Source organism: Protopterus annectens, chromosome 16.part0 (assembly GCF_019279795.1).
Source record: "Protopterus annectens isolate FY-2018-M chromosome 16.part0, PAN1.0, whole genome shotgun sequence".
NCBI lineage: Eukaryota > Metazoa > Chordata > Ceratodontiformes > Protopteridae > Protopterus > Protopterus annectens.
Genome location: NC_056750.1, coordinates 272,617,219 through 272,644,076, shown reverse-complemented (window position 1 = coordinate 272,644,076; position 26,858 = coordinate 272,617,219). Strand labels below are relative to the sequence as shown.

General features: G+C 42.0%; 1 protein-coding gene across 1 annotated transcript in view; it reads left to right on the top strand.

Moving 5' to 3' along the window:
* The window catches only part of GARNL3 (GTPase activating Rap/RanGAP domain like 3), a 3,522,664-nt gene that overhangs the window by 2,295,108 nt on the left and 1,200,698 nt on the right, over nt 1-26,858 (top strand). The window contains exon 12 of the mRNA XM_044057887.1: nt 13,918-14,021. Within this exon, the coding sequence (XP_043913822.1) occupies nt 13,918-14,021 (104 nt within the window). The remainder of the gene's footprint in view (nt 1-13,917; nt 14,022-26,858) is intronic.

The window sequence follows — 26,858 nt, the reverse complement described above, 5'->3', positions numbered from 1 at the left end:
GACAGTGCAGTTTTTTGAAACAGCTGCAGTGCAGTCACTGTATATAAGATAAATACAAAAAAATACTTGGAGCCCTTTTGTGCGTTTCTCAGCCCAGATAGACTAAGCAAACACCCGTCACCACTAGATGAAAAATCCCCGTCCTCCAAATGTAAAGGCACAGTAAAGGAATGTCCAGAGTGAAATACTACCACAAAAAACCTAAAAGATATGAAATGCCACCACAAACAAACTTAAACATAAAAATACAGCAGTGTACTTTAAACATCTTGTAAAAGTATGATTATTCAATAAAAATACTTTGCTTTGTATATAGGATCCAAGAGCCACTCAGTTGTACAGAATTTAAAAGGCACAAAAACAAGATACACTGATTAATAAGCTCTCCAGCCAGTAAAACTACTTGCAGAAATCTCAAGTGATTCCCCAACCTAAACACCCCAGGCTACTTCCCAGTGCACTAGATGGAAAATCTACTGACCTCTTGGTTAAAAATAAGTGCTTGCTATAGTGTAAAAATACACTACTTTATCCAACAGCTAGCTAGGTAATTAATTCAGATCAAGTACATCAGTAGAACAAACAGTGAGAGGCAAAATGCAGTTTTTCAATTATAATTTTAGAATTATGCAAATTTTAACCTTTAGAGCAGAGTAAAGGTACACATTGATATGGTTAAGGCTTTAAATAAGAGAGATCAAGCATTAGACACAAATTTGCAGTTGTCTTAGAAATGAATTAAATTCCTTAACTCCTCACAGAATAGTAATATAGCTGGAGAACCAAAATTCTGTTCTAAGGTGACCAAAATTAATAGCATTTAGTGTTTTAGAATACATCCCCAATTTCTAGTGGTGGCACAGAGGACTGTCCTCTGTAGGAGATGTAAGGGTACATGGATAGAATCATTCTTGTTGACTTTAAGGCATACTACATAGAGTATCCCTGGTGTTTACTGTTCCCCCGACCCATGTTATTTGTAAGTACAGTTAAGGTACAAGATGAAATTGTAATCCCAGGTGGTTTGTGTTGTCCCTGTCTCACGTGCCCTTAAGGCATGATCTATTATCTCCAGTGCTTAGTGTTTCCTCCCTACCCATATCTTGTATAAATGTTGTTAAGCTACTGTACTGAAGTGTTCTCACTGATGTCTTGTGCCCCCCAGACTCATGTCTTAAGTGTTCTCACTGGTGGCTTGTTGCCCCCGACACACATCTTCAGTTATTCCCTAATGTCTAGTGTTCTCCTTCACCCAATTTTGCAAGCTTTGCTTATTAGTCTAAGGGTGTGTGGGAGTTTGACAGCAACCCCAACCACCCACACAACTTCACACACACATACACTCAAAAATTCACACACACTCTATACTCACATACACACAAAAATGAACAAATATGGCCCTGTCCTGAGTCAGTTGTACTCATGAACACACTTATTCATTCACTGACACCCACACATAGATGCACGTAAACTATCCCCTCACTAAGCTCCCAAGCAGAGAGATACACAAACACATGGACTCACATATGCAGTCCTTCACACACACACACACACACACACACACACACACACACACACACACACACACACACACACACACACTTGCGCACCCCTTAACATTAACTGAACTGTAGACTCCCCGGGACATTAACTGTACAGTAATGGATGAACACAGCTTTTCCACAGTGTCCCTTGCAACAAGCAGCCAGGAGCAACCATGCTATTTTATGCAGATGATCGATTCTCCAAGTCACTCTGCTCTACAAATGAAGTTCCAGTGGAATTTACATGACTAATTAACATGTGCCTTTTTCTCTGGAATATCTCATTAGTATCTAACATGGCCATGGGGACAGCCCATGGTAGTGCTGCATGTCCTTGTGTTGCAGCACATGGTAGTGCTGCATGTCTTTGTGTTGCAGCCCATGGTAGTGCTGCATGTCCTTGGGTTACAGACCAGAGTAATGCTGTCTGTCCTTGTGTTGTAGCCCATGGTAGTGCTGCATGTCCTTTTGTTGCACCAGACAGTATTGCTGCATGTCCTTGTGTTGCAGGACATGGTAGTGCTGCATGTCTTGTTGGAGCCCATGGTAGTGCTGCATGTCCTTGTATTGCAGCCCATGGTAATGCGGCATGTCCTTGCATTGCAGCCCATGATAGTGCTGCATGTCCTAGTGTTGCACCAGACGGTATTGCTGCATGTCCTTGTGTTGCAGCCCACAGTACTGCTGCATGTCCTTGTATTCCAGCACACAGTAGTGCTATGTGTCCTTGTGTTGCAGCCCATGGTAGTGGTGCTTGTCTTTGTGTGGCAGCCCATGGTAGTGCTGCATGTCCTTGTGCTACAGTCCCATGGTAGTGCTGCATGTCCTTGTGCTACAGTCCCATGGTAGTGCTGCATGTCCTTGTGTTGCAGTCCCATGGTAGTGCTGCATGTCCTTGTGTTACAGCACATGGTAGTGCTGAATGTCTTGTTGGATACCATGGTAGTGCTGCATGTCCTTGTATTGCAGCCCATGATAATGCTGTATGACCTTGTGTTGCAGCCCATGGTAGTGCTGCTTGTCCTTGTGTTGCAGCCCATGGTAGTGCTGCATGTCCTTGTGTTGCAACCCATGGTAGTGCTGCATGTCCTTGTGTTACAGCCCATGGTAGTCCAGCATGTCCTTGTGTTGCAGTCCATGGTAGTGCTGCCTGTCCTTGTGTTGCAACCCATGGTAGTGCTGCATGTCCTTGTGTTGCAGCCCATGGTAGTGCAGCATGTCCTTGTGTTGCAGCCCATGATAATGCTGTATGACCTTGTGTTGCAGCACATGGTAGTGCTGCTTGTCCTTGTGTTGCAGCCCATGGTAGTGCTGCCTGTCCTTGTGTTGCAGTCATTGGTAGTGCTGCATGTCCTTGTGTTGCAGCATATGGTAGTGCTGCATCTCCTTGTATTGCAGCACGTGGTCGTGCTGCATGCCCTTGTGTTGCAGCACATGGTAGTGCTGTATGTCCTTGTGTCGCAGCCCATGGTAGTGCTGCATGCCCTTGTGTTGCAACCCATGGTAGTGCTGCATCTCCTTGTGTTGCAGCACATGGTAGTGCTGCATCTCCTTGTATTGCAGCACATGGTCATGCTGCATGCCCTTGTGTTGCAGCACACAGTAGTGCAGCATGTCCTTGTGTTGCAGCACACGGTAGTGCTGTATGTCCTTGTGTCACAGCCCATGGTAGTGCTACATGCCCTTGTGTTGCAACCCATAGTAGTGCTGCATCTCCTTGTGTTGCAGCACATGGTAGTGCTGCATGTCCTTCTGTTGCAGCACACAATAGAGCTACATGTCCTTGTGTTGCAGCCCATGGTAGTGGTGCTTGTCTTTATGTGGCAGCCCATGGTAGTGCTGCATGTCCTTGTGTTGCAGTCCCATGGTAGTGCTGCATCTCCTTGTATTGCAGCACATGGTCGTGCTGCATGCCCTTGTGTTGCAGCACACAGTTTTGCAGCATGTCCTTGTGTTGCAGCACACGGTACTGCTGTATGTCCTTGTGTCACAGCCTATGGTAGTGCTGCATGCCCTTGTGTTGCAACCCATAGTAGTGCTGCATCTCCTTGTGTTGCAGCACATGGTAGTGCTGCATGTCCTTGTGTTGCAGCCAATGGTAGTGGTGCTTGTCTTTGTGTGGCAGCCCATGGTAGTGCTGCATGTCCTTGTGTTACAGCTCATGGTAGTGCTGCATGTCTTGTTGGATACCATGGTAGTGCTGCATGTCCTTGTGTTGCAGCCATTGGTAGTGCTGCATGTCCTTGTGTTGCAGCCCATGGTAGTACTGCATGTCCTTGTGTTGCAGTCCCATGGTAGTGTTGCATGTCCTTGTGTTGCAGTCCCATGGTAGTGCTACATGTCCTTGTGTTGCAGTCAGATGGTAGTGCTGCATGTCCTTGTGTTACAGCACATGGTAGCGCTGCATGTCCTTGTGTCACAGCCCATGGTAGTGCTGCATGTCCTTGTGTTGCAGCCCATGGTAGTGCTGCATGTCCTTGTGTTGCAGCCAATGGTAGTGGTGCTTGTCTTTGTGTGGCAGCCCATGGTAGTGCTGCATGTCCTTGTGTTACAGCACATGGTAGTGCTGCATGTCTTGTTGGATACCATGGTAGTGCTGCATGTCCTTGTATTGCAGCCCATGATAATGCTGTATGTCCTTGTGTTGCAGCCCATGGTAGTGCTGCATGTCCTTGTGTTGCAGCCCATGGTAGTGCTGCATGTCCTTGTGTTGCAGCCCATGGTAGTGCTGCATGTCCTTGTGTTGCAGCCCATGGTAGTGCTGCCTGTCCTTGTGTTGCAGCCATTGGTAGTGCTGCATGTCCTTGTGTTGCACCATATGGTAGTGCAGCATGTCCTTGTGTTGCACCATATAGTATTGCTGCCTGTCCTTGTGTTGCAACTCATGGTAGTGCTGCATGTCCTTGTGTTGCAGCACTCGGTAGTGCTGCATGTCCTTCTGTTGCAGCACACAATAAAGCTACATGTCCTTGTGTTGCAGCCCATGGTAGTGGTGCTTGTCTTTGTGTGGCAGCCCATGGTAGTGCTGCATGTCCTTGTGTTGCAGTCCCATGGTAGTGCTGCATGTCCTTCTGTTGCAGTCCCATGGTAGTGCTGCATGTCCTTGTGTTACAGCACATGGTAGTGCTGCATGTCTTGTTGAAGACCATGGTAGTGCTGCGTGTCCTTGTATTGCAGCCCATGATTATGCTGTATGTCCTTGTGTTGCAGCCCTTGGTAGTGCTGCATGTCATTGTGTTGCAGCCCATTGTAGTGCTGCATGTCCTTGTGTTGCAGCCCATGGTAGTGCTGCATGTCCTTGTGTTGCAGCACATGGTAGTGCTGCATGTCCTTGTGTTGCAGCCCATGGTAGTGCTGCATGTCCTTGTGTTGCAGCCCATGGTAGTGCTGCATGTCCTTGTGTTGCAGCACACAGTAGTGCTGCATGTCCTTGTGTTGCAGCCTATGGTAGTGCTGCATGTCCTTGTGTTGCAGCACACAATAGTGCTTGCATGTCCTTGTGTTGCAGCCCATGGTAGTGCTGCATGCCCTTGTGTTGCAGCCCACATATCCTTGTGCTGCAGACCGTGGTAGTGATACATGTCCTTGTGTTGCAGCCCATGGTAGTGCTGCCTGTCCATGTGTTGCAGCCCATGGTAGTGCTGCCTGTCCATGTGTTGCAGCCCATGGTAGTGCTGCCTGTTTGTGTGTTGCAGCCACTGGTGTTGTTGCATGTCCTTGTGCTGCAGCCCACGGTAGTGTTGCCTATCTGTTTGTTGCAGCATGCAGTAGTGCTGCATGCCCTTATGTTACAGCACACAGTAGTGCTGCATGACCTTGTGTTGTAGCACATGGTAGTGCTGCATGTCCTTGTGTTGCAACCCATGGTAGTACAGCATGTCCTGGTGTTGCAGCCCATGGTAGTGCTGCCTATGTTGCAGCATGGTAGTGCTGCATGTCCTTATGTTGCAGCCCATGGTAGTGCTGCATGTCCTTGTGTTGCAGCCCATGGTAGTGCGCTAATGCTGCATGTCTTATGTTGCAGCACATGGTGTGCTGCATGTTCTTGTGTCACAGCCCACGGTAGTGCTGCATGTCCTTGTGTTGCAGCCCATGGTAGTGCTGCATGTCCTTGTGTTGCAGCACACATTAGTGCTGCATGTCCTTGTGTTGCAGCACACGGTAGTTCTGCATGACCTTGTGTTGCAGCCCATGGTAATGTTGCATGTCCTTATATTGCAGTCCCATGGTAGTGCTACATGTCCTTGTGTTGCAGCCCATGGCAGTGCTGCATATTCTTGTGTTGCAGCCCATAGTAGTGTTGCCTGTCCATGTGTTGCAGCCATTGGTAGTGCTGCATGTCCTTGTGTTGCAGCCCATGGTAGTGCTGCCTGTCCATGTGTTGCAGCCCATGGTAGTGCTGCCTGTTTGCGTGTTGCAGCCACTGGTGTTGTTGCATGTCCTTGTGCTGCAGCCCACGGTAGTGTTGCCTATCTGTTTGTTGCAGCATGCAGTAGTGCTGCATGCCCTTATGTTGCAACATATGGTAGTACTGCAAGTCCTTGTGTTCAGCACACGGTAGTGCTGCATGTCCTTGTGTTGCAACCCATGGTAGTACAGCATGTCCTGGTGTTGCAGCCCATGGTAGTGCTGCCTATCCCTGTGTTGCAGCCCATGGTAGTGTTGCCTGTCCATGTGTTGCAGCCCATGGTAGTGCTACCTGTCCATGTGTTGCAGCCCATGGTGTTGCTGCATGCTTGCGCTGCAGCCCACGGAAGTACTGCCTATCCATTTGTTGCAGCACACAGTAGTGCTGCATGCCCTTATGTTGCAGCACACAGTAGTGCTGCATGTCCTTGTGTTGCAGCACATGATAGTGCTGCATGTCCTTGTGTTGCAACCCATGGTAGTACTGCATGTCCTTGTGTTGCAACCCATGGTAGTACTGCATGTCCTTGTGTTGCAGCCCATGGCAGTGCTGCATATCCTTGTGTTGCAGCCCATAGTAGTGTTGCCTGTCCATGTGTTGCAGCCATTGGTAGTGCTGCTTGTTCGTGTGTTGCAGCCCATGGTAGTGCTGCCTGTCTGTATGTTGCAGCCCATGGTAGTGCTGCCTGTCTGTATGTTGCAGCCCATGGTGTTGCTGTATGTCCTTGCACTGCAGCCTATTGTAGTGCTGCCTGTCCGTTTGTTGCAGCATATGGTAGTACTGCAAGTCCTTGTGTTCAGCCCATGGTAGTGCTGCCTGTCCTTGTTTTGCAACCCAAGGTAATACTGCATGTCCTTGTGTTGCAGCCCATGGTAGTGCAGCATCTCCTTGTATTGCAGCCCATGATAATGCTGTATGTCCTTGTGTTGCAGCCCATGGTAGTGCTGCATGTCCTTGTGTTGCAGCCCATGGTAGTGCTGCATGTCCTTGTGTTGCAGCCCATGGTAGTGCTGCATGTCCTTGTGTTGCAGCCCATGGTAGTGCAGCATCTCCTTGTGTTGCAGCCCATGGTAGTGCTGCCTGTCCTTGTGTTGCAGATATTGGTAGTGCTGCATGTCCTTGTGTTGCAGCATATGGTAGTGCTTCATATCCTTGTGTTGCACCATATGGTAGTGCTGCCTGTCCTTGTGTTGCAACTCATGGTAGTGCTGCATGCCCTTGTGTTGCAACCCATGGTAGTGCTGCATCTCCTTGTGTTGCAGCACATGGTAGTGCTGCATCTCCTTGTGTAGCAGCACATGGTCGTGCTCATGCCCTTGTGTTGCAGCACACAGTAGTGCTGCATGTTCTTGTGTTGAAGCACACAGTAGTGCAGCATGTCCTTGTGTTGAAGCACACAGTAGTGCTGTATGTCCTTGTGTCACAGCCCATGGTAGTGCTGCATGTCCTTGTATCACAACCCACAGTAGTGCTGCCTGTCCTAGTGTTGCAGCCCATGGTAGTGCTGCATGACCTTATGTTGCAGCCAATGGTAATGTTGCATGTCCTTATATTGCAGCACATGATAGTGCTGCATGTCCTTATGTTGCAGCCCATGGTAGTGCTGCATGTCCTTGTGTTGCAGCACATGGTAGTGCTGCATGTCCTTATGTTGCAGCCCATGGTAGTGCTGCATGTCCTTGTGTTGCAGCACATGGTAGTACTACCTGACCTTGTGTTGCAGCACATGGTAGTGCTGCATGACCTTGTGCTGCTTCCCACAGTAATGCTGCATGTCCTTATGTTGCAGCACATGATAGTGCTGCATGTTCTTGTGTTGCAGCCCATGGTAGTGCTGCATGTCCTTGTGTTGCAGCACATGGTAGTACTACCTGACCTTGTGTTGCAGCACATGGTAGTACTGCCTGTCCTTGTGTTGCAGCACACAGTAGTGCTGCATGTCCTTGTGTTGCAGCCCATGGTAGTGCTGCATGTCCTTATGTTGCAGCCCATGGTAGTGCTGCATGTCGTTTTGTTGCAGCACACAGTAGTGCTACATGACTTTGTGTTGCAGCCCATGGTAGTGCTGCATGGCCTTGTGTTGCAGCCCACATATCCTTGTGCTACAGCTCGTGGTAGTGATGCATGTCCTTGTGTTGCAGCCCATGGTAATGCTGCCTGTCCATGTGTTGCAGCCCATGGTGTTGCTGCATGTCCTTGTGCTGCAGCCCATGGTAGTGCTGCCTATCTGTTTGTTGCAGCACGCAGTAGTGCTGCATGCCCTTATGTTGCAGCACACAGTAGTGCTGCATGTCCTTGTGTTGCAGCGCACGGTAGTGCTGCATGTCCTTATGTTGCAACCCATGGTAGTACTGCATGTCCTTGTGTTGCAGCCCATGGTAGTGCTGCCTATCCCTGTGTTGCAGCCCATGGTAATGTTGCCTGTCCATGTGTTGCAGCCCATGGTAGTGCTACCTGTCCATGTGCTGCAGCCCATGGTGTTGCTGCATGTCCTTGCGCTGCAGCCCACGGTAGTACTGCCTATCCGTTTGTTGCAGCATGCAGTAGCGCTGCATGCCCTTATTTTGCAGCACACGGTAGTGCTGCATGTGCTTGTGTTGCAGCACACAGTAGTGCTGCATGTCCTTGTGTTGCAACCCATGGTAGTACTGCATGTCCTTGTGTTGCAGCCCATGGCAGTGCTGCATATCCTTGTGTTGCAGCCCATGGTAGTGTTGCCTGTTCATGTGTTGCAGCCCATGGTAGTGCTGCTTGTTCATGTGTTGCAGCCCATGGTAGTGCTGCCTGTCTGTATGTTGCAGCCCATGGTGTTGCTGTATGTCCTTGCACTGCAGCCTATGGTAGTGCTGTCTGTCCGTTTGTTGCAGCATACAGTAGTGTTGCATGTCCTTGTGTTGCAACATATGGTAGTGCTGCAAGTCCTTGTGTTGCATCCCAAGGTAATACTGCATGTCCTTGTGTTCAGCCTATGGTAGTGCTACATGTCTTTGTGTTGCAACCCACATATCCTTGTGCTGCAGCCCATGGTAGTGCTGCATGTCCTTGTGTTGCAGCCCACATATCCTTGTGCTGCAGCCCATGGTAGTGCTGCATGTCCTTGTGTTGCAGCCCATGGTAGTGCTGCCTGTCCATGTGTTGCAACCCATGGTAGTGCTGCCTGTCCGTGTGTTGCAGCCCATGGTAGTGCTGCCTGTCCGTGTGTTGCAGCCCATGGTGTTGCTGCATGTTCATGCACTGCAGCCTACGGTAGTGCTGCCTATCCGTTTGTTGCAGCACGCAGTAGTGCTGCATGTCCTTGTGTTGCAACATATGATAGTGCTGCAAGTCCTTGTGTTGCATCCCACGGTAGTGCTGCAAGTCCTTGTGTTGCATCCCACGGTAGTGCTGCAAGTCCTTGTGTTGCATCCCACGGTAGTGCTGCATGTCCTTGTGTTCAGCCCATGGTAGTGCTGCCTGTCCTTGTTTTGCATCCCAAGGTAATACTGCATGTCCTTGTGTTGCATCACATGGTAGTGCTATATGTCTTTGTGTTGCAGCCCACATATCCTTGTGCTGCAGCCCGTGGTAGTGCTGCATGTCCTTGTGTTGCAGCCCACATATCCTTGTGCTGCAGCCCGTGGTAGTGCTGCATGTCTTTGTGTTGCAGCCCATGGTAGTGCTGCCTGTCCGTGTGTTGCAACCCATGGTAGTGCTGCCTATCCGTTTGTTGCAGCATGCAGTAGTGCTGCATGTCCTTGTGTTTCAACATATGGTAGTGCTGCAAGTCCCTGTGTTGCATCCCACGGTAGTGCTGCATGTCCTTGTGTTCAGCCCATGGTAGTGCTGCCTGTCCTTGTTTTGCAACCCAAGGTAATACTGCATGTCCTTGTGTTGCAGCACATGGTAGTGCTGCATGTCCTTGTGTTGCAGCCCACATATCCTTGTGCTGCTGCCCGTGGTAGTGCTGCATGTCCTTATTTTGCAGCCCATGGAGTGTTGCATGTCTTTGTGCTGCAGCACACAGTAGTGCTGTATGTCCTTGTTTTGCAGCATATAGTAGTGCTGCATGTCCTTGTTTTGCAGCATATGGTAATGCTGCCTGTCCTTGTGTTGCAGCCCATGGTAGTGCTGCATGTTCTTGTGTTGCAGCACACAGTAGTGCTGCATGTCCTTGTGTTGCAGCATATAGTAGTGCTGCATGTCCTTGTTTTGCACCCCAAGGTAGTACTGCATGTTCTTCTGTTGCAGCACATGGTAGTGCTACATGTCCTTGTGCTGCAGCCCACATATCCTTGTGCTACAGCCCATGGTAGTGCTGCATGTTCTTGTGTTGCAGCACACAGTAGTGCTACATGTCCTTGTGTTGCAGCATATAGTAGTGCTGCATGTCCTTATTTTGCACCCCAAGGTAGTTCTGCGTGTTCTTCTGTTGCAGCATATGGTAGTGCTACATGTCCTTGTGCTGCAGCCCACATATCCTTGTGCTACAGCCCATGGTAGTGCTGCATGTCCTTGTGCTGCAGCCCATGGTAGTGCTGCCTGTCCTTGTGTTGCAGCCCATGGTAGTGCTGCATGTCCTTGTGCTGCAGCACACAATAGTGCTGTATGTCCTTGTGTTGCAGCATATAGTAGTGCTGCATGTCCTTGTTTTGCAGCATATGGTAGTGCTGCCTGTCCTTGTGTTGCAGCCCATGGTAGTGCTGCATGTTCTTGTGTTGCAGCACACAGTAGTGCTGCATGTCCTTGTGTTGCATCATATAGTAGTGCTGCATGTCTTTGTTTTGCAGCACACAGTAGTGCTGCATGTCCCTGTGTTGCAACATATAGTAGTGCTGCATGTCCTTGTTTTGCAACCCAAGGTAGTACTGCATGTCCTTGTGCTGCAGCACACAATAGTGCTGTATGTCCTTGTGTTGCAGCATATAGTAGTGCTGCATATCCTTGTTTTGCAGCATATGGTAGTGCTGCTTGTCCTTGTGTTGCAGCCCATGGTAGTGCTGCATGTTCTTGTGTTGCAGCACACAGTAGTGCTGCATGCCCTTGTGTTGCATCATATAGTAGTGCTGCATGTCCTTGTTTTGCAGCATATGGTAGTGCTGCATATTCTTGTGTTGGAGCACAGTGCTAGGGCTTTCTCTGAATACAAAACACTTACTGTCAGATGTGCACCGACTGGATACCTCATGGTAACTTTCCTGAACTCAGGCCTAAGACTTGGGTATACATGTTATAAAACTAAAAAATATATTGAAAATAATGTAGTGAAACAACTAACAGCAGATAATATTAATTATTAACTAATCTCATTCAATACAGAATGTTAAAGATCATATCACACAAAAGAAAAGGAATCTCCAAGAATTAATGGCATTATATGAGAAATACAGCATATAAAATGTTTCTACAAAAACCTAATTTATTTAATGCCTGAAGTATTTAATAATATGCAAAATATTAAATGAAGTCTCCTTTTTAGAATAGTATACAGTAACAACAATATTAAAATGGGATAAAATGTTGAAGATTGTTCATCATGTAGACCCATTTCATTGATAAACACTGATATTGTGGTAGCTAAGGTAAATATATCTTTTTTATAATAAATGAAGATCAAGCATGATTTATCCTCACTGGATAATATTTGAAGAGTTCTCTCTTTCATTGATTATGATGGTTATTATAAAAAAGATTTGGCAGTTATCAGCCTTGACATAGAAACACTTTTAAATGTGTATAAATGGTGGGTGTGTATTATGTATGCATTTATATACATATACGGATTCACTTTATAACCTCGAAATGCTGAAATATCGAATTTCAGTATCTCAAGACTATAAAACCGAATCCACAAAACACCGACAAACAAAAACAGTGAAACCACATAACCGAAAACACTGCACACACTACACTAAACATACAACACAACACCCACATCACAACATAAACAAAAAAAACACACATACACAACTCACACTGCACCCCCCACACACCCCCACTTATATATACTAACTCCGTGATTGCACAAACACAACACAAAAGCTCACTCACACACGCACATTTTCCAATCCCTCACACACACTCTAACTCCCACTCAAAACCTTTACAAAACACTCACTTACCTGACATAACACCTACATCCACACACGGCACCACGCACCACCAAAACACAAACCCGGACATTACGTAGTGCAACTTCATAACCGCAAATTCGACATATATTCGAGATATATGAAATTCACGATTATGAACGTTTGCTATTTCTAACATTCGACTTTATAGCTTCGAGATACTGAAATTCGACATTTTGGTATTTCGATGTTATAAAGTGAACCCACATATACACATGCACACGCACACACACACACACACACACATATATATATATATATATATATATATATATATATATATATATCAAATACTATACACACATAAACACACACATGTATATATAATACTATACACACACCACACATACACACAGACACACATGCAGTAAAACATTAAAATCATTATAGACACCAGTCATAGAGCCTTATAAAACAGTAGTCGATGCCATGCTATGGAGAGACAAGGCATTAACTGTAGCCCAGGTGAGTGGGGGTTGATCATCCACTCAGGTGTATTAGGTGCTAGTAAGGGTAGGGTGGCAATGCCCATCCTGGAGGTAACCTCAGAGGCACTTTGCGTTTGATCACTAACAAAGATTAGGTTCATGGAGGTGGAGGCATTGACTGGCTCACCACAGAGGTGAGGCAGTATACCAGCACCACCATTGCATGTCTATCCCTACATGTTGCAGGTACATGCAAAGGGTGGAAATTCAGGACATTCGAACAATTCTCCCTTACAGCAATATGCTTTGGTCCTAGGGGCCCTTAATCTCCTCACCATGCTCAAACATGGTCAGAAAAATTCTGGTTGAAGCTTGTCGGGTTCAGTAGAGCCAGTAAATAAAGGAGAAATTCCCAAGAGTAGCAGGAAGTGGGGGGACAAAATTATTTAAAAAAGAACAGTCTTAGAAACATAGTGGCTTTTATGCATATGTGCAAAAATGCATTTTATTCCAAGAATATGAAAGTCCTATGCCTTAACAAAAGGTCATGGTCATCTTTTTTAATACAGCCCCATATAGCTTGATTCCAGTCTGTTTTAGAGTGTTCCTATCTGTAAGCTTCACAGTAGTGCTCCCTTCTGGATTTTTATAACAAAAATGTGTGTGTGTGTGTGTGTGTGTGTGTGTGTGTGTGTGTGTGTGTGTGTGTGTGTGTGTGTGTGTGTGTGTGTGTTTTAATGCATGGCTCCTTTATATGTGCATATGCTTGATGTTTTGTGTGTGGGGGGGGTCTGTGTATTTGCAGATGGGACAAGTGCCTGTAAAGACAACTTGTTGCATACTTAAATGCTCATTTTGGATTCTTTCTTTTGATATAATTAGTTCTTCTTTTGGCTTTTCCTGGTTAGGAGTTGCCACAGTGGAACTCCGGTCCACTAATGATTGGCAGTAGATTTTTATGGTGCTGAGGTGCCAGCCCGACGCCCAACCTCCAACGAAGGCTTGCCCATTCACGGATGTCTTTCAGTTATTAAAATTGTCATAAACTTATTTCCCAGGGTACTGAGGAATGTTCTTCATCTAATCATCTCTTATTATTCTGTAATAAACTAGATCTCATGTTTTTCAAAAGAAAACATATTTCCCTAAGAATGGCTGCATTACAGTCTCTTTATAAGGCTATAATTTGTTATTGTAATTTTTCCTCATTTCACAATTATCTTTGTGCTGGATATAGAACTGTTTTCTGAATAAAAAGTATGCTTTTCTAACTAAGTTTTATTGTTTAATAGCTTCTAACGGAGATGCTTTAATGATAATGCAGTTTGCTGTACTACACTACAATATTTTTATATAGCTACCAGCTGCATTTATAGAATATTCTTTTTTTCACAATGCACACAGCTCAGTTGTGCCTGTTTATATTGCAGATGATACAACAGGAACACATTCCATATACACAGTGTATCAAGGGCACGAAATCATGTTTCATGTGTCTACTATGTTACCATATTCTAAGGAAAACAAACAGCAGGTATGCTTTTTCACTGTATGCCTTACCGTTTGCTTGTCTTATGCCCACATTGATACATCTTATTTGTATAAAAGTTAAATGTATTTAAAATGTTGTTCCTCTGTTTACTAACTCTATTATATTTTGCAAAAGTTATAGTTCAGAAAATCAGATTTCAAAGAAAAGCCTTAATGTGCATTTATATTTGTTTTATTTTGTTTAATTAGTCTTTAACAGGCTTATTTACAGAGTATTGCAGCTAATAGTGTCCTCTCCTGTCTAGCCAGAAGGAATTGTCTGCACTGTAGATGTAAAATCCTGCTGAAAACAAGGAGTCCAGCCATGACACTGAATGTGCTTTGCCCTCTTACATGTCAAATTAAAATAGGTGGACTCACCGATCACCCATAAGAGCACTTGCTTCCTCTTTGATTGGATCCTCTGCCATGGGGAATCCTTACACAACTAGATCTAGGACTGTGCTTCCCAAAGAAGTAGGGTGACCCAGAAAAATGTCATTTGTGGGACTAGCTGCTAAGGCAGCACTGAAGTTTGCCATGGATACTTGTGACACTAAGGGGTACAAGATCTGAGGGTCCATGAAGATCAGGTCAACAGCAGGAAGCCAGGAGATCTGCAAACATAATTAGTACATTAACTTGGTTTGCAGAGATTCATTTTCATGCTGTGAAGGCAAGTGAAATTGTTTGCTAACACACAGAAATATTACATGAAACTGGTTGTGAAACTACAGATAGTTGACTGTCATGTTTGGTATAAATTATTGTCAATATATTAATGCTGTGCCATAAATATATTAATGTTATATCATAAGTATGCTTTCATTAGTTATTTAGCAGTATGAATAAACTAAAACATTGAACTATTAGCATATAATGTAGATAATCCAGCATGGTTATATTTATTACCATCCATATCTGAAAATACAGACTGGATTACCTCATGTAATGGTATATAGTCTAAGGCTCTTATTCCTGCACTTCTGAAAGGATGTTGATTTACATAGGGAGGTAGTGGACACTTTTAATTGAGTTTATAAAAATACTTAAATCTCAGTTTCATCATTACGTTAATAAATATCACTAAGATGTGGCAGACACTGTTACATATATGACTGATAGTCTGGTACCAGAGATGCAAGTTTTCTATACCTTATGTTTACATAGTTGCTTGTTTACTAAACATGAGTTGGGCTGGTTTGCAGTCCCATTTTAGCCAAGCTCTAGACCACAGGCTGATATAAACAATGACACATGCTGAAAGTGGATATAGGGAACATTTATTAATTTAAGGACTACATTTATACTATACAGACTTCAGATTACTTGTAAAACATGATTAATTAACATCATGAGCCTGAGGTGGAGGTGCAGTGGCCAAAACATATGATTCTGTAGCTCTCAAAGTGGTCATTATGTAAGATAAACCAGCAACACCCATTAGGAATACCCTCTTATAAGGAGATGGAGTCCATAAAAAAGTAAAACATGACACAGAACAACAAAATCACAGTTAATGCCCCAGCAAGCTGCAGAAAACAGTAACTGCCAGAAATCTTTTAATAATTAAGGAAGCATAAGTTAACTCAGTTTACAAACTGTCAATACAAATTTGAAAAAAATAATGACAGTCACAAGCTAAGATATAGCAGTCAAATGTACTGACAGAAAAATAAATCTGTGTTCTACAATTTTCAGCTTTAGTCCTTACAAAATGAAGCCTTCTAAATAAACTAGCTATCCCCTTGACAAAAAGAACATATTATTATCAGGTTAAAAGCCCATCAAAATGTTAATTTCCATTCATTTGATTTATGGTTATCTGTAACTCTCACTTAGTACTGTGGCACTACCAGAAACAGAAGTCAAAGCCCATGCTCTGCTAAGAAGTTATTATTCTGTACATTCACTGCATTTTCTGTCAGCTTCATCAGAAATGGAAATGTCTGAACCTGAACACCGTTTTACTGAGTTTGTTCAATATAAGTTACATCTGAGGTCCAAACGACTAAGTATGACACAAACCAAAGCTCAATTCTATGACTGAAACTAAGGGCCAGATTCAATAAAGCCTAAGCTAAGTGTACACTAAGTGTACACTGTTGTGAGTGAACAGACAACACAGACATAACTCACACCTTCCTCCTCCTAATTTTAGTTTTCCTACTGATGTTCTTGCAGCTTTTTATATGGACAGGAATTCATAAAGGTTACCACAAAGTGTAGACTACGTGTACACTTAGTGTAATCTTTCTAAGTGACTGGAAAGCACAAAAAAAATGGGATAAGAATTTTATTGAATACATATCATGGACACTTATTGTATGCTTTATGAGCCCAAGTCTTTGGGGAAAATTCCATAAATAAAGGACTGGATTTGTCTCCCTGGCTGGATATGTCAATGTCTATCAGGTTTTGTCATGTTGCTGATCTCCTGGTAGTGGACACCTTATCTCTAAAGGTCTGTCTTAACTAATTGTACTGTTCTAAAGAAACAAGATTCTGGTCTGACAAAATATGGCCTGTATGTCTTGTCTGCACTTCAGAAAAATGGACTGAGATTACAAGTCATGGAAAAAACATCTGCTGATAAATGCTCTGCTTTCGTGCATGTGATATCTGATAGACAAAGTCCCCATCAGTATGTTTCTGTTGTCTATCAGATGGTGACTTTCAGTAGTTGACATGCTGCACTGGTTTCTCCTTCCAGTTAGTTAAAACAAATGCATACTGTAAAATATGCAAGAATGACAAACATGCAACTCAGGTTGACTTCCTTCTAGTAAGGAAAGTGCCCTTGAGTGGAATCACTGATTGCAAAGTCATCCCCAGTGAAGCAGTTAGCTCACAGCGTAAACCACTGGTTCCCCCAATCTGCTGCCAGCATTGGTCAGAGAAGGATCTAAGGTTAACAGAGACTAGGCTAAAGACCGGGAAGTTGGCCAGAAATAAAGCACAAGAATTCAAGGAATTACTCAGGGTGTTAGCACTAAAGGAAGAAGAGAAAAAAATAAAGTTGAAGAAGATTGGTGGCAACACAAAACAGTATGTGTGAGGACTACAGAACAGGTATGGTGAAATACAGAAGTCCAAGAAATCATCAAAAGAAAAAAGGCATGCAAGAGAAAGTATGGACTCAGAACAGATCAGTCAAAGAAGGAATATTAGTTTGCTAACAAAGTGGCTAAGAAAGCAGTTGCAATAGTGAAGAACAAGGCACCAGAGGCACTGTACCAGCTTCTGGAAAATTACTCAGTAGATGGTACAAAAAGTCTGTCAAGATACAAGGAAAAGACTGCAAGATAAAGAAAAGTGACATTGGACACTTCATAAGGATGCTAGCAACAACCTGCTCACCAGGACATCAAAGGCAGATGGAAGGAGTACTTCCAATAGTTTCTGAGTGAAGAAAACCCTATAGATGCTAAAGTGACCCAGCAGATTTTATGATGAAATAACAGGAGGAGCCCACCCTAGAAGAAGTAAGAACAGCACAGATGCTCAGATGAGGTCATGGCAGATATGATCAAGATATTGGGTGAGTTAGGGGAGAAATTACTCCTGTGGATACCCATAGCAGTATGGAGAGAAAGGTGCATCCCAGATGAATGGAGAATTGGCATACTAGTGTACAAGAACAAAGAGGGCATTCACCACTGTAGGCAGTATGTAGGTATCAAACTCCTGTCACACTGCATGAAAGTTCTGGAGAGGTTGATTGATAAATATGTTAAGCAGTAGAAAGTAAGATGAAAGATGAGCAGTTTGGGTTCAGGTGAGGATGCAGCAAAAAACCTAATGTTTGCAGTGAGATAGTTGAGAAGAGCTAGAGATGAGGAAGGAGTACAACTGGACATTCCTAGAGTTGGAGAAAGCATATGACAAGGTCGCAATTAAGCTGGTTTGGGCACTTCTGTGATGGTTCAAAGTCCCAGAAGTGCAGGGACACTATGACACAAGTACAACTCAGAGAAGGGTTCCCAGAGGAAGTGGGTGTTAATCAGGGCTCATCTCTGAATTTGCTGCTGTTTGTAGTAGTGATAGATTACATTAGCAAACAGATTGGAGGGGACATATCAACAAAGTTATAGGCAATGTGGCATTGCAGGCAGACTGCGGACATGAACTACAGCAAGTAATTGTGGAATGGAATACAAAACTGAAGGGACATGGGATGAAGCTGCGTACAGATAAGACAGTTGTAATGGCAGCAAATGGGGAAAATCAGAAGAAGCTGAGTATTGAGATAGAAAAGAAAATAGTAGAACAGTTTAAGAGTTTTAAGTATCTGGGAGGGGTAGCTGACAAGAAAAGAAGATAAGTTTGAATAAGCAGGTAAAAGCTAGCAGCAGAGGAGTTACTGTTACAGCTAAGTGGCACAGTGCGTGTCAGGGGTAGTGTACGACAGTAGAAGGCCAAAGAAGCTGAAAAGTAAGGTGTTTAAAACAATGGTACAACCAGTACTACTATACGCTACAGAAACCTTGGCAGTGAATGCAGAGCAGGTGAGGAAGCTAGAGATGATGGAGATGAAGTGCCTGAGATGGGTGATAGGATGCACACTGTGGGACAGATGAAGAAATGAAATCAGAACAGAAATCCTAGCAGCTCCAATTGCAGACATCAAAGAGAACAGATTACAGTGATTTGGGCACATATGAAGGAAAGAATACAATCTAGTGAAGAAGGTTTAGGACAGACAAGAAGATGGCAAGAGGAAACAAAGACACGCAACAAAGAGATGAATGGATTGTCTGAGACGGGACCTGTGACTCAGATATGACTGTCAAAGAAGGTAGGAGAGCAGTACTGAATAAAAAGAGAGATGGCTACAGTTGGCACAACACCCCAGACCTAATTAGAAAATGGGACAGTGGAGGTTGGTGGTGGTGATACTGTAAATTTACATGTTAATGATTTCTTTGTGCAGTTACTGATTCTTTCAATTTGTATTAATACTATACAATACATATTCAGATTTTAAACAATGCGGGCTAAAAACAAATTGATTTGATAGCCATAATTATTCAAATAATTACTTAATTACAGATGTCAGAAGGAATTAGGCTGATCCTTTAATTAAAAAAAAAAAACACTTGACTCACGACACAGTTTTCTTTTCTTTAATTGCATCTTCCAGATAGCATTTAGTTATACAGTAAATTAAAATATGGGTACTATTAAACATGAGGTATTACAATTTGAAATGAGTGTGGTATGTACGATTTGTCTCTTATACTATGAATCAAGTAGACATTATGACATTAATATTGGAAAAGTAAGTTCCTGTTATTATTTCAAAAGGCTTTATCATTTGGTAGAATCAGACTAAAGTTCTTTGCAAGGGAAACATTTGTATAAGCTGCTTTGCAAGTCTCTGCCTTCTTCAGGTCTATAATGTTTGCATTTCTGATAGGAACACATTTATTCTTTTACATGTTAATAATTTTGTAGATTTTTGAAAGAAGACATGGTGGGGTGAGTGAACAGTAGTGAAGCGTGACAGATAGCATACTGGATGTGGGAAATCGGTCTGAATTCCTCATCAGTTACATTTTAGTCTGTAAAGCTTAAGCAGCCACTCAGCATAGTTGTCCTGAGGAATATATCCTAGAAAGTTGGTTTGTTGTTGATTTTTCAATAAATTCAGGAGGTAGAAGACCATAAAATATACAGCACAGAAGCCTTGCTCCATGGTGCAGAAGGATGGAGCCCTTACTATGACTCAGGCAACTGAAGATCTATTAACAGCCATGACACTGGAAGAGCTAGGCAGGGATGGAGAGGAGTGAAGGAACATGGCAAGCTGGCTTCTTACAGGTGGGTGGACAGTACAGCAGGTACTTGTGAAGCAAATGGGGAAGTGCAGTTTCTGCTGTGGAAGCTGGTGAAGCCACTTTCTTTGCCAGAGGAAGGGAGGTGAGGCTGCTTGCTGGCAATATCCATCATGGAAGTGAGAAACAACCAGCCCATTGGATATCCCCCTCATACCTCTCAACCTCTTGGTGCAAGATATCTGGACAAAGCCTAAAATAATGTGGGGTCAAAGGTTCAAAATAGGGACACATTTTAAATATTGCTCTTATAAACTTAGAACATTCCTAGAATAGCAGGGTTTATGTTGGTATGCATTTTCTGAAGGATATGAAGTCTGAAACACAAGTGTATGTTATTTTTTAATGACTTCATTCCTCAGTGATTTGTTAGAAAACCACAAATTTTATGAGGAAGAGACCAAAAACATGAGGCAAGAATCTGGACATTCTGCGAAAATCAGGACAGTTGAGAGGTATGGTCCTCTTTCTGTTCTGCAAGCTGGCCATTCACTGGGAATGTAGTACTAAACATAAAATAATAGACCTACTGATAATGGCTGTCTAAATGATAGCTTGTCTAGGTTAATCCTCTTCCAAATGATAAGAAACAAATTGACTGACTGGTGAGGGCAGTGCCAAATGGTTGACAGGCACTAAGGACAGAGTGTGAAAAAGTAAAATGTATAGTACAACAGGCAAACATGCTCTAGGAAGCTTTTATTTTTATTTTATTTTAATCTATTTATGCCTCTCCTTTGTTACTAATTAAGTAGAATGATATAACATTATTTCTTTATGAAAAGTTTAGTTTTTGTGTCATTCTATTTTATTTTTTGTTTTACCCAAACAGGCGGAGCTTTTGAAATTTGTTATATTTTATGTTTGTGTGTTAACTGGATAGGTGAGCTGGTCAAAGAACACTTTTCAGCACAACCTGGGCCAAAAGACGAATGCTAACAGTGATAGCACAGTTTCAGGTAGCAGTCTACTGGCCGATAGTTAAATAAATGTAAACAATGGTAGAAACATAAAGGAAAACAAACATAAAGCAGTAGTAAAAGCATAAGTGTAAACATAAATAAAACAATACAAGCTAAGTAAAAGCTATTAGAACACAGCAGTGCAAAAAACAAGTATAAACAGTAAGAATACTGACAAAATTGTTTGTCATTGAAATGCATACACACAGCAATACAGACCATAAGTATGTTTATAGTACATTTTTATAAGGAAATGGAAAGAATTTTCAGTATTAGTAGTGGTAAACTCATTAAACTAGGGGAGAAATTAATATTTAAAGGAAGCGGGAGAGGATTATGGGTATAGAACTATGCAAACCACACTGTAAAGAAGTAAAATACACAAATTTGTATTCAAACACTACACAAAAATTTTCACACTCCTGATAAAACAAATTAGGAACAGTAGACACCAGCTGTACCACAGCTATGGAATTTTATTAGTAACAGATAAAACACAGGTAAGCGCTTTCAGGGCTATAGCCCTGAAAGCGCTTACCTGTGTTTTATCTGTTACTAATAAAATTCCATAGCTGTGGTACAGCTGGTGTCTGCTTTAGTTTTTGGATTTCATATTTTACACCAGCCGTTTTGTTCGTTGTGAGTGGGTTTGTGTAATTTTTATAAATTAGGAACAGTGTTGAAGTTTGTATAATTTATTATTTATTTATTTCCAGTTTGGTGACCGGGTAAGTCCACTGGGTCCAGGAAGCCCATTTTCAGTGGAGGCCTGGGGACAAAAGCTCCATAGTACAAAATGAAGTTAAAAGATACAGAAATGTATAGTAAAAAAGAAACATAAATGCCAATGCAAATCCAAGTGAAAGAAAAATTATGTATGACCATGTGGAATTAGCAGTTACTGAGAAAGAATCATGCTTATAAGAAGCCTAGATGCACAAGAGGTAAGAGAGCTAGGTTGGGAGAATGCAGTTGCATTTCCATTTGGAAGAGAGATAGAAGTGAAGCTGAGCTTTAAAGTTGTTTGTGTTCTGGAATGTCCTCAGGGAGGAGGGGAGAAAATTCCATTTCTTGGCTAAGGAAAAAGAGAGGAGAAGTTGTCCAGTGGGTCACTTAGGTTTGTGGACAGTAATTAAGTTTTGGTGTTCAGATCTGAGAGTTCTATTTGGGGTGTGTAGGGGTAGGATGTTAGTGAGTGCAGAGCATTTGGGGGTTTAAATATTAGCCTGTGAGCTGTAGCAAATTAGAGGTAGTCCAGATAGATGAGGAGTTGTAACCAATTCAGAGAGTGGAAGGCATTACAATGATGGGAGGAATATTTGGCTTTGGTGACAAGTTTAGAAATTTTGTTGTAACAGTTTTCAAGTTTAGAAGAGCTGGAGGAAGATAGGTTGGTTAGTAAGGGAGCACCGTACATTGGGGAGGGAAAGAGATAAGTAGAGGCAAGTGTTTGTCTAGTAGAAGGAGAGAGGAAGAGATTGTTTCTGTATAGCATGCCAAGTTTTTGATTTTTTTGTTTTTATATTTTGCTGTATGTGGGTATCGAACTTTAGGTGTTCACCTATAGTTACACCGAGTAATTTAGCGAAAGGAATGACTTCAATATGAGAGTTGTTTTGGCTTAGGACTTGGAAGGAACTTTTATCATAAGGGAAGGTTTTTGAGGGTGGGAATAATAATATTTTGGATTTGTTGGCATTGAGAGAAAGGTGGTTTTGGAGCATCCAGGTCTCAGTAAGTGAGAAGGTGGTCTGGGTCTTAGAAGTTCAGGGACGTTAGTAGCAGAGCAGACTAAAGATGAGTCATCTGCATATTGTATGACTTTGGCATGGGGGATAGCAGAGTGAAAATTATTGATAAAGATGTTGAACAACATTGGACGAGGATGGATCCCTGGGGTATACCGGTAGGGGTGGGTAGAAAAGGTGAGGTGCCTTTTCTCCATTTCGCAGCCTGAGATCTGTCAGACAAGTAACTTGAGAACCAGGATAGAGTGTTTTTGGAAAGATTTAGGTTTGAAAGATGGCTCAGAAGATGGCTATGAGAAACAATATCAAAAGCTTTGAAGAGATCTAACAGAACTGTTGATATTATTTCCTCAGAATCGCAGGCTTGATTGACTGTATCTAAAAAAGACAGTTATAAGGCAGTGTTGAAAAGGAAAAGTGGCAGTTTTAGTGACATTTAGTCTATTAGTATAGTAAAAGAGGCAAGGTTAAATTCTATGATTAGTCAAGCCAATTAAATTTTATTTTGCATTTTTTTGAAAAATGTTGACTTTATGGGGACAGTATAAAGAGTAATCAAGGAGGGCAGTAGCATACATGTAGAGGTAGTATACCTACAGTCAGTTGTAAGATAATTGCAAAACTGGAGGAGAATTTATAATGAATGAGTTCCTTTTTTGACAGTAGTATTGATATGTTGTTGAGTACAAAAGTGGGGCTTAGATACATGTCATGACATTTATAGATTCATAGTTGTATACTAGGCTAATGACCACTAGGGCCTTTATAAGCCTAGCTGTGCAACCCAAATATGACCCGCAAATTTGATTTATATAGGTGATGGTTTACAGACAGTCTCAGTCCATCAAAGACATGGGAACCAGACATGGGCTGTTGTGCTGTCTTTGCTCAGAGAAACTTGGAATTTTGACAGATTATCATTTAGTAAAAGGTAGTTTGCCTTAGAATAGTTCCTAACTGTTACAGGGTTTACTGGGGTTATAGAACTGATTTTTATTTTGAAGGAGACAGTTTTGTGATCTGACCTTACAAGAGAGGATGCAACATTACATGAAGGTGGGGTCACAGCACTCTTCCATATTTGTAAGTACCAGGTCCAATATGTTTGTACCTGTAGTTCTTTATTTTTCTATTTCTAGTTACTCCAAGAGTTAATGGAGTTACTCCAGACATTGAACAGCTGAAGCTTGAATAATTGGTTATCTTTTCATGCCAAAGAGTATGCTTTAAGTTTCACTGGAATTAACTTAGTTTATTGCCATATAAACATTAACATAGTTGATCAAAATTGCTCTTATAACAATGCCTGAACTGACTCCAGGTATGTGGGCCTACTTTTAGGAGCATGAGGTCATCACCATAAAGTATAAATGTAAGAAAGGAGAAGTCTGATGCAGATTGTTTATGAGGAGTGAGAAGTGGGTGGGTCCAAGGACTGACCGTTGTTGGAGGTCAGATTGACTGGTAGTTAGTGAAAGATTCACTGGAACCACAAAAGGCAGCAGTCAGCTGATGGCATGAGAAATGAGGATCGTATCTGAAGAAGATATGAATCTAGGGTCTGTAAGTTTGCTGAGAAAGTGTGGGTAGGTGACCTGATCCAAAGTTCTTTTTTAAGATCCACAAATACAACTTCTGAAATCATTCCTCTGTCCATGCTAATATGATATAGTATAGGATGGTGATGATAGCATAGCTCAATGCGTGAGACTAAATGCCATGTATCCTAACTCTGCTAAGATTAAGATATTCTTCAGACTTGTAAGATATGTCAGAATAACATTAATGTGATTTGACATGATGTAATGAATTCAGTTCCACTAGTAATGCATTACCTCTTGCCACTTATTTTTCTTTTTTTTTTACTCAAGAAGAGGGATACACCAGATCGGTGGAAGATGCCGGGTGCCAGAATAACTGGCTACCCTAGTTACACTAGTTGTGTTGAAATAAGGTAATCATGTATTTAAAGATGATCTGTAGAACTTAAATGGATTGGAGTCCTACATATAACATCCATTCCCTGTCTGCTCAAGTATGCTCAGATTGTAATACAGGCATATAATATTAGAAACATTGTGTCTGGTTTCACTTTGAAAATAATTTTTTTCACTAAGACTAGGAGTCTTACTTACTAGGAGTTTCTAGTCCTTACCTTGCATTGGATTGAATTGCTTGGGCCAAACAAATCTGCTAGTAATAGCTGTACTGTTCCAATGCAATCATGATAGCATTGCTGTGTAAATGAATGGGAGCCTGATTGAAAAAAAAGCACATTTCCTATTAAAATAAATGCATGAGATCAAGTGAGATTTTTTTTCTTCATAGTGAGGCAGTTTCCAATTTGTCATATCAGCTCGTTTCTCCATATGTTTCAAGTACCACATTTAAGTTTAAGATATACTAACTAGGAAAAGTTATGATTAAAATGTAAGTTATTTACTTTGTTGAGAATACTTCACAGCTGCCATTATACTTTTTTTTTATCCTTTGTTGACCTGGTTAGTTACACTAGGCTAGTAAGCTCTTTTCAGTGGAGGCCTGAGGTGGCATTTATAATACTAGGGGGAAATTGAAAGAGCAGTGGGGAACTTCCACTACTTGTTGATGAGTGGGGGATACTGTTTGTTGTGAGAATTCCTGCTTCCAGTCTGGGCTCAACAGCAGCTCGAAGAAGCAGGAAGGGATGTGGCAAACATGCAGTGTGGAGGAGCTGTTTGGAAAAGAGTTTGAGCAAAAGTAGAGAATTAGAAAATGATGTTTAGTGTGAAAGAAGTTGGATCATCACAAAAGGATGTAGTGGAAGGAGAAAAGGCATGCAAAGGTGTAAATGACATGTCAGTATTGAATGAGAAGAGGGAGGTGCATGTGGAGAGTGATGTGAAGGTTGTCAGGCCTTTGCAGGATTTGGAGTTTTTTGTCAGAAAAGATTGAAGGAGAAAGCATTATTATAACCCTCCATCTGGGAGAGTTGTGGGATGTTTATTTCAATGACTTGATTAATGAAAGGGAACCAGAGAGTGAAAAAGGTGTGTCATGGGGGAGGGATATAATGGAAAGAAAGCAAGAAGAAGTAGATGAGAGAAGAGGAGAGAAGAAGTCATACCCACAGATAGTGAAATAAGGAAAGAAGAAATGAAAATGCAATTAAAGAGAAATATATTTTTGTAAGAATAAGCAACAAAAAGAGAAAGAACTGGATAAGGTATGACACTTGGGATAATACAATATCACCATTGGGTATATCACCTAAAGATGTAAGAGCATTTATTCCTATTAACAAAGACACGTTTTATGACTTTGTTTTTTAATCAAGACAGTATATGGAGAAATTTTTGGAACAGTGTGAAGTAAAAAAAAAATTGGTAATCCATGGAACTGTTCACATATTCAGTAGAGACAAAAAAGAAAATCTATGTTCAATTTCAAACTGAAGTAGAAAAATAAGTATTAAAATGCTAATTAAAGACTGTATGGAAAGACATAATTTATGATAACAGAGGTTTATAAACTGGGCATTGGGAATGAGGTGTTTGTATTAAAAATGGAAAATAAAAAAAACAATACATATTCCAAGCATGACAAAATGTAGAAGGAAACAGAGGTATTCTGAAACACTTAAGACAAACAAAACATGTTATATTTGTGGTAAAGTGGGACATGAAGCTAAAACATGTGCAATGAAATGTGTGAAATGTGAATAAATGGAGCATTTATGGATGGATTTTAAGGAAAATACAGAAGATAAGGAAAAAGAGGTGTATGGGAAGAAACAAAAGATAGTACAAAAGCATAGTATAGAAGCAGATCAAGAAAAGTAGCAGGAAGGACAAATAGATAATGAGACAGGAGAAGATGAAAAAAATGAAACATAAAAGGATAAAAAAGAAGGGGCTGGAGAAATTGGAAAGTGATTAAGGGAAAGTAGAATTCTGTTGGGAAAAGGGTAAAGATAGTAAACAGAAATACAAGACTGTAGGTATGAAAGAAAATAAAAAGGTAAAAGATGGAAGGGAACTTAAGTAACATACGATTAAAGAAAAAAATAAGAATTTTAGCAATAAATGTGAATGCATCCAGAATATCAAAGAAGGGAGGCTAGGTGTATTGGAATGGTGTTTAGCACTTGGCATGCATATTATTATACTTGAAGATATTTACTTGAAAATACAACAATTTTAACAGAATGGGGAGATTACAAGTAGAAAATTTATGGAAAAGTGAGAATATTTTGAATATAGGAAAGAAACATTTTCAGGTATAGGAATATTATGTTGAAAGTCAATAGGAATTT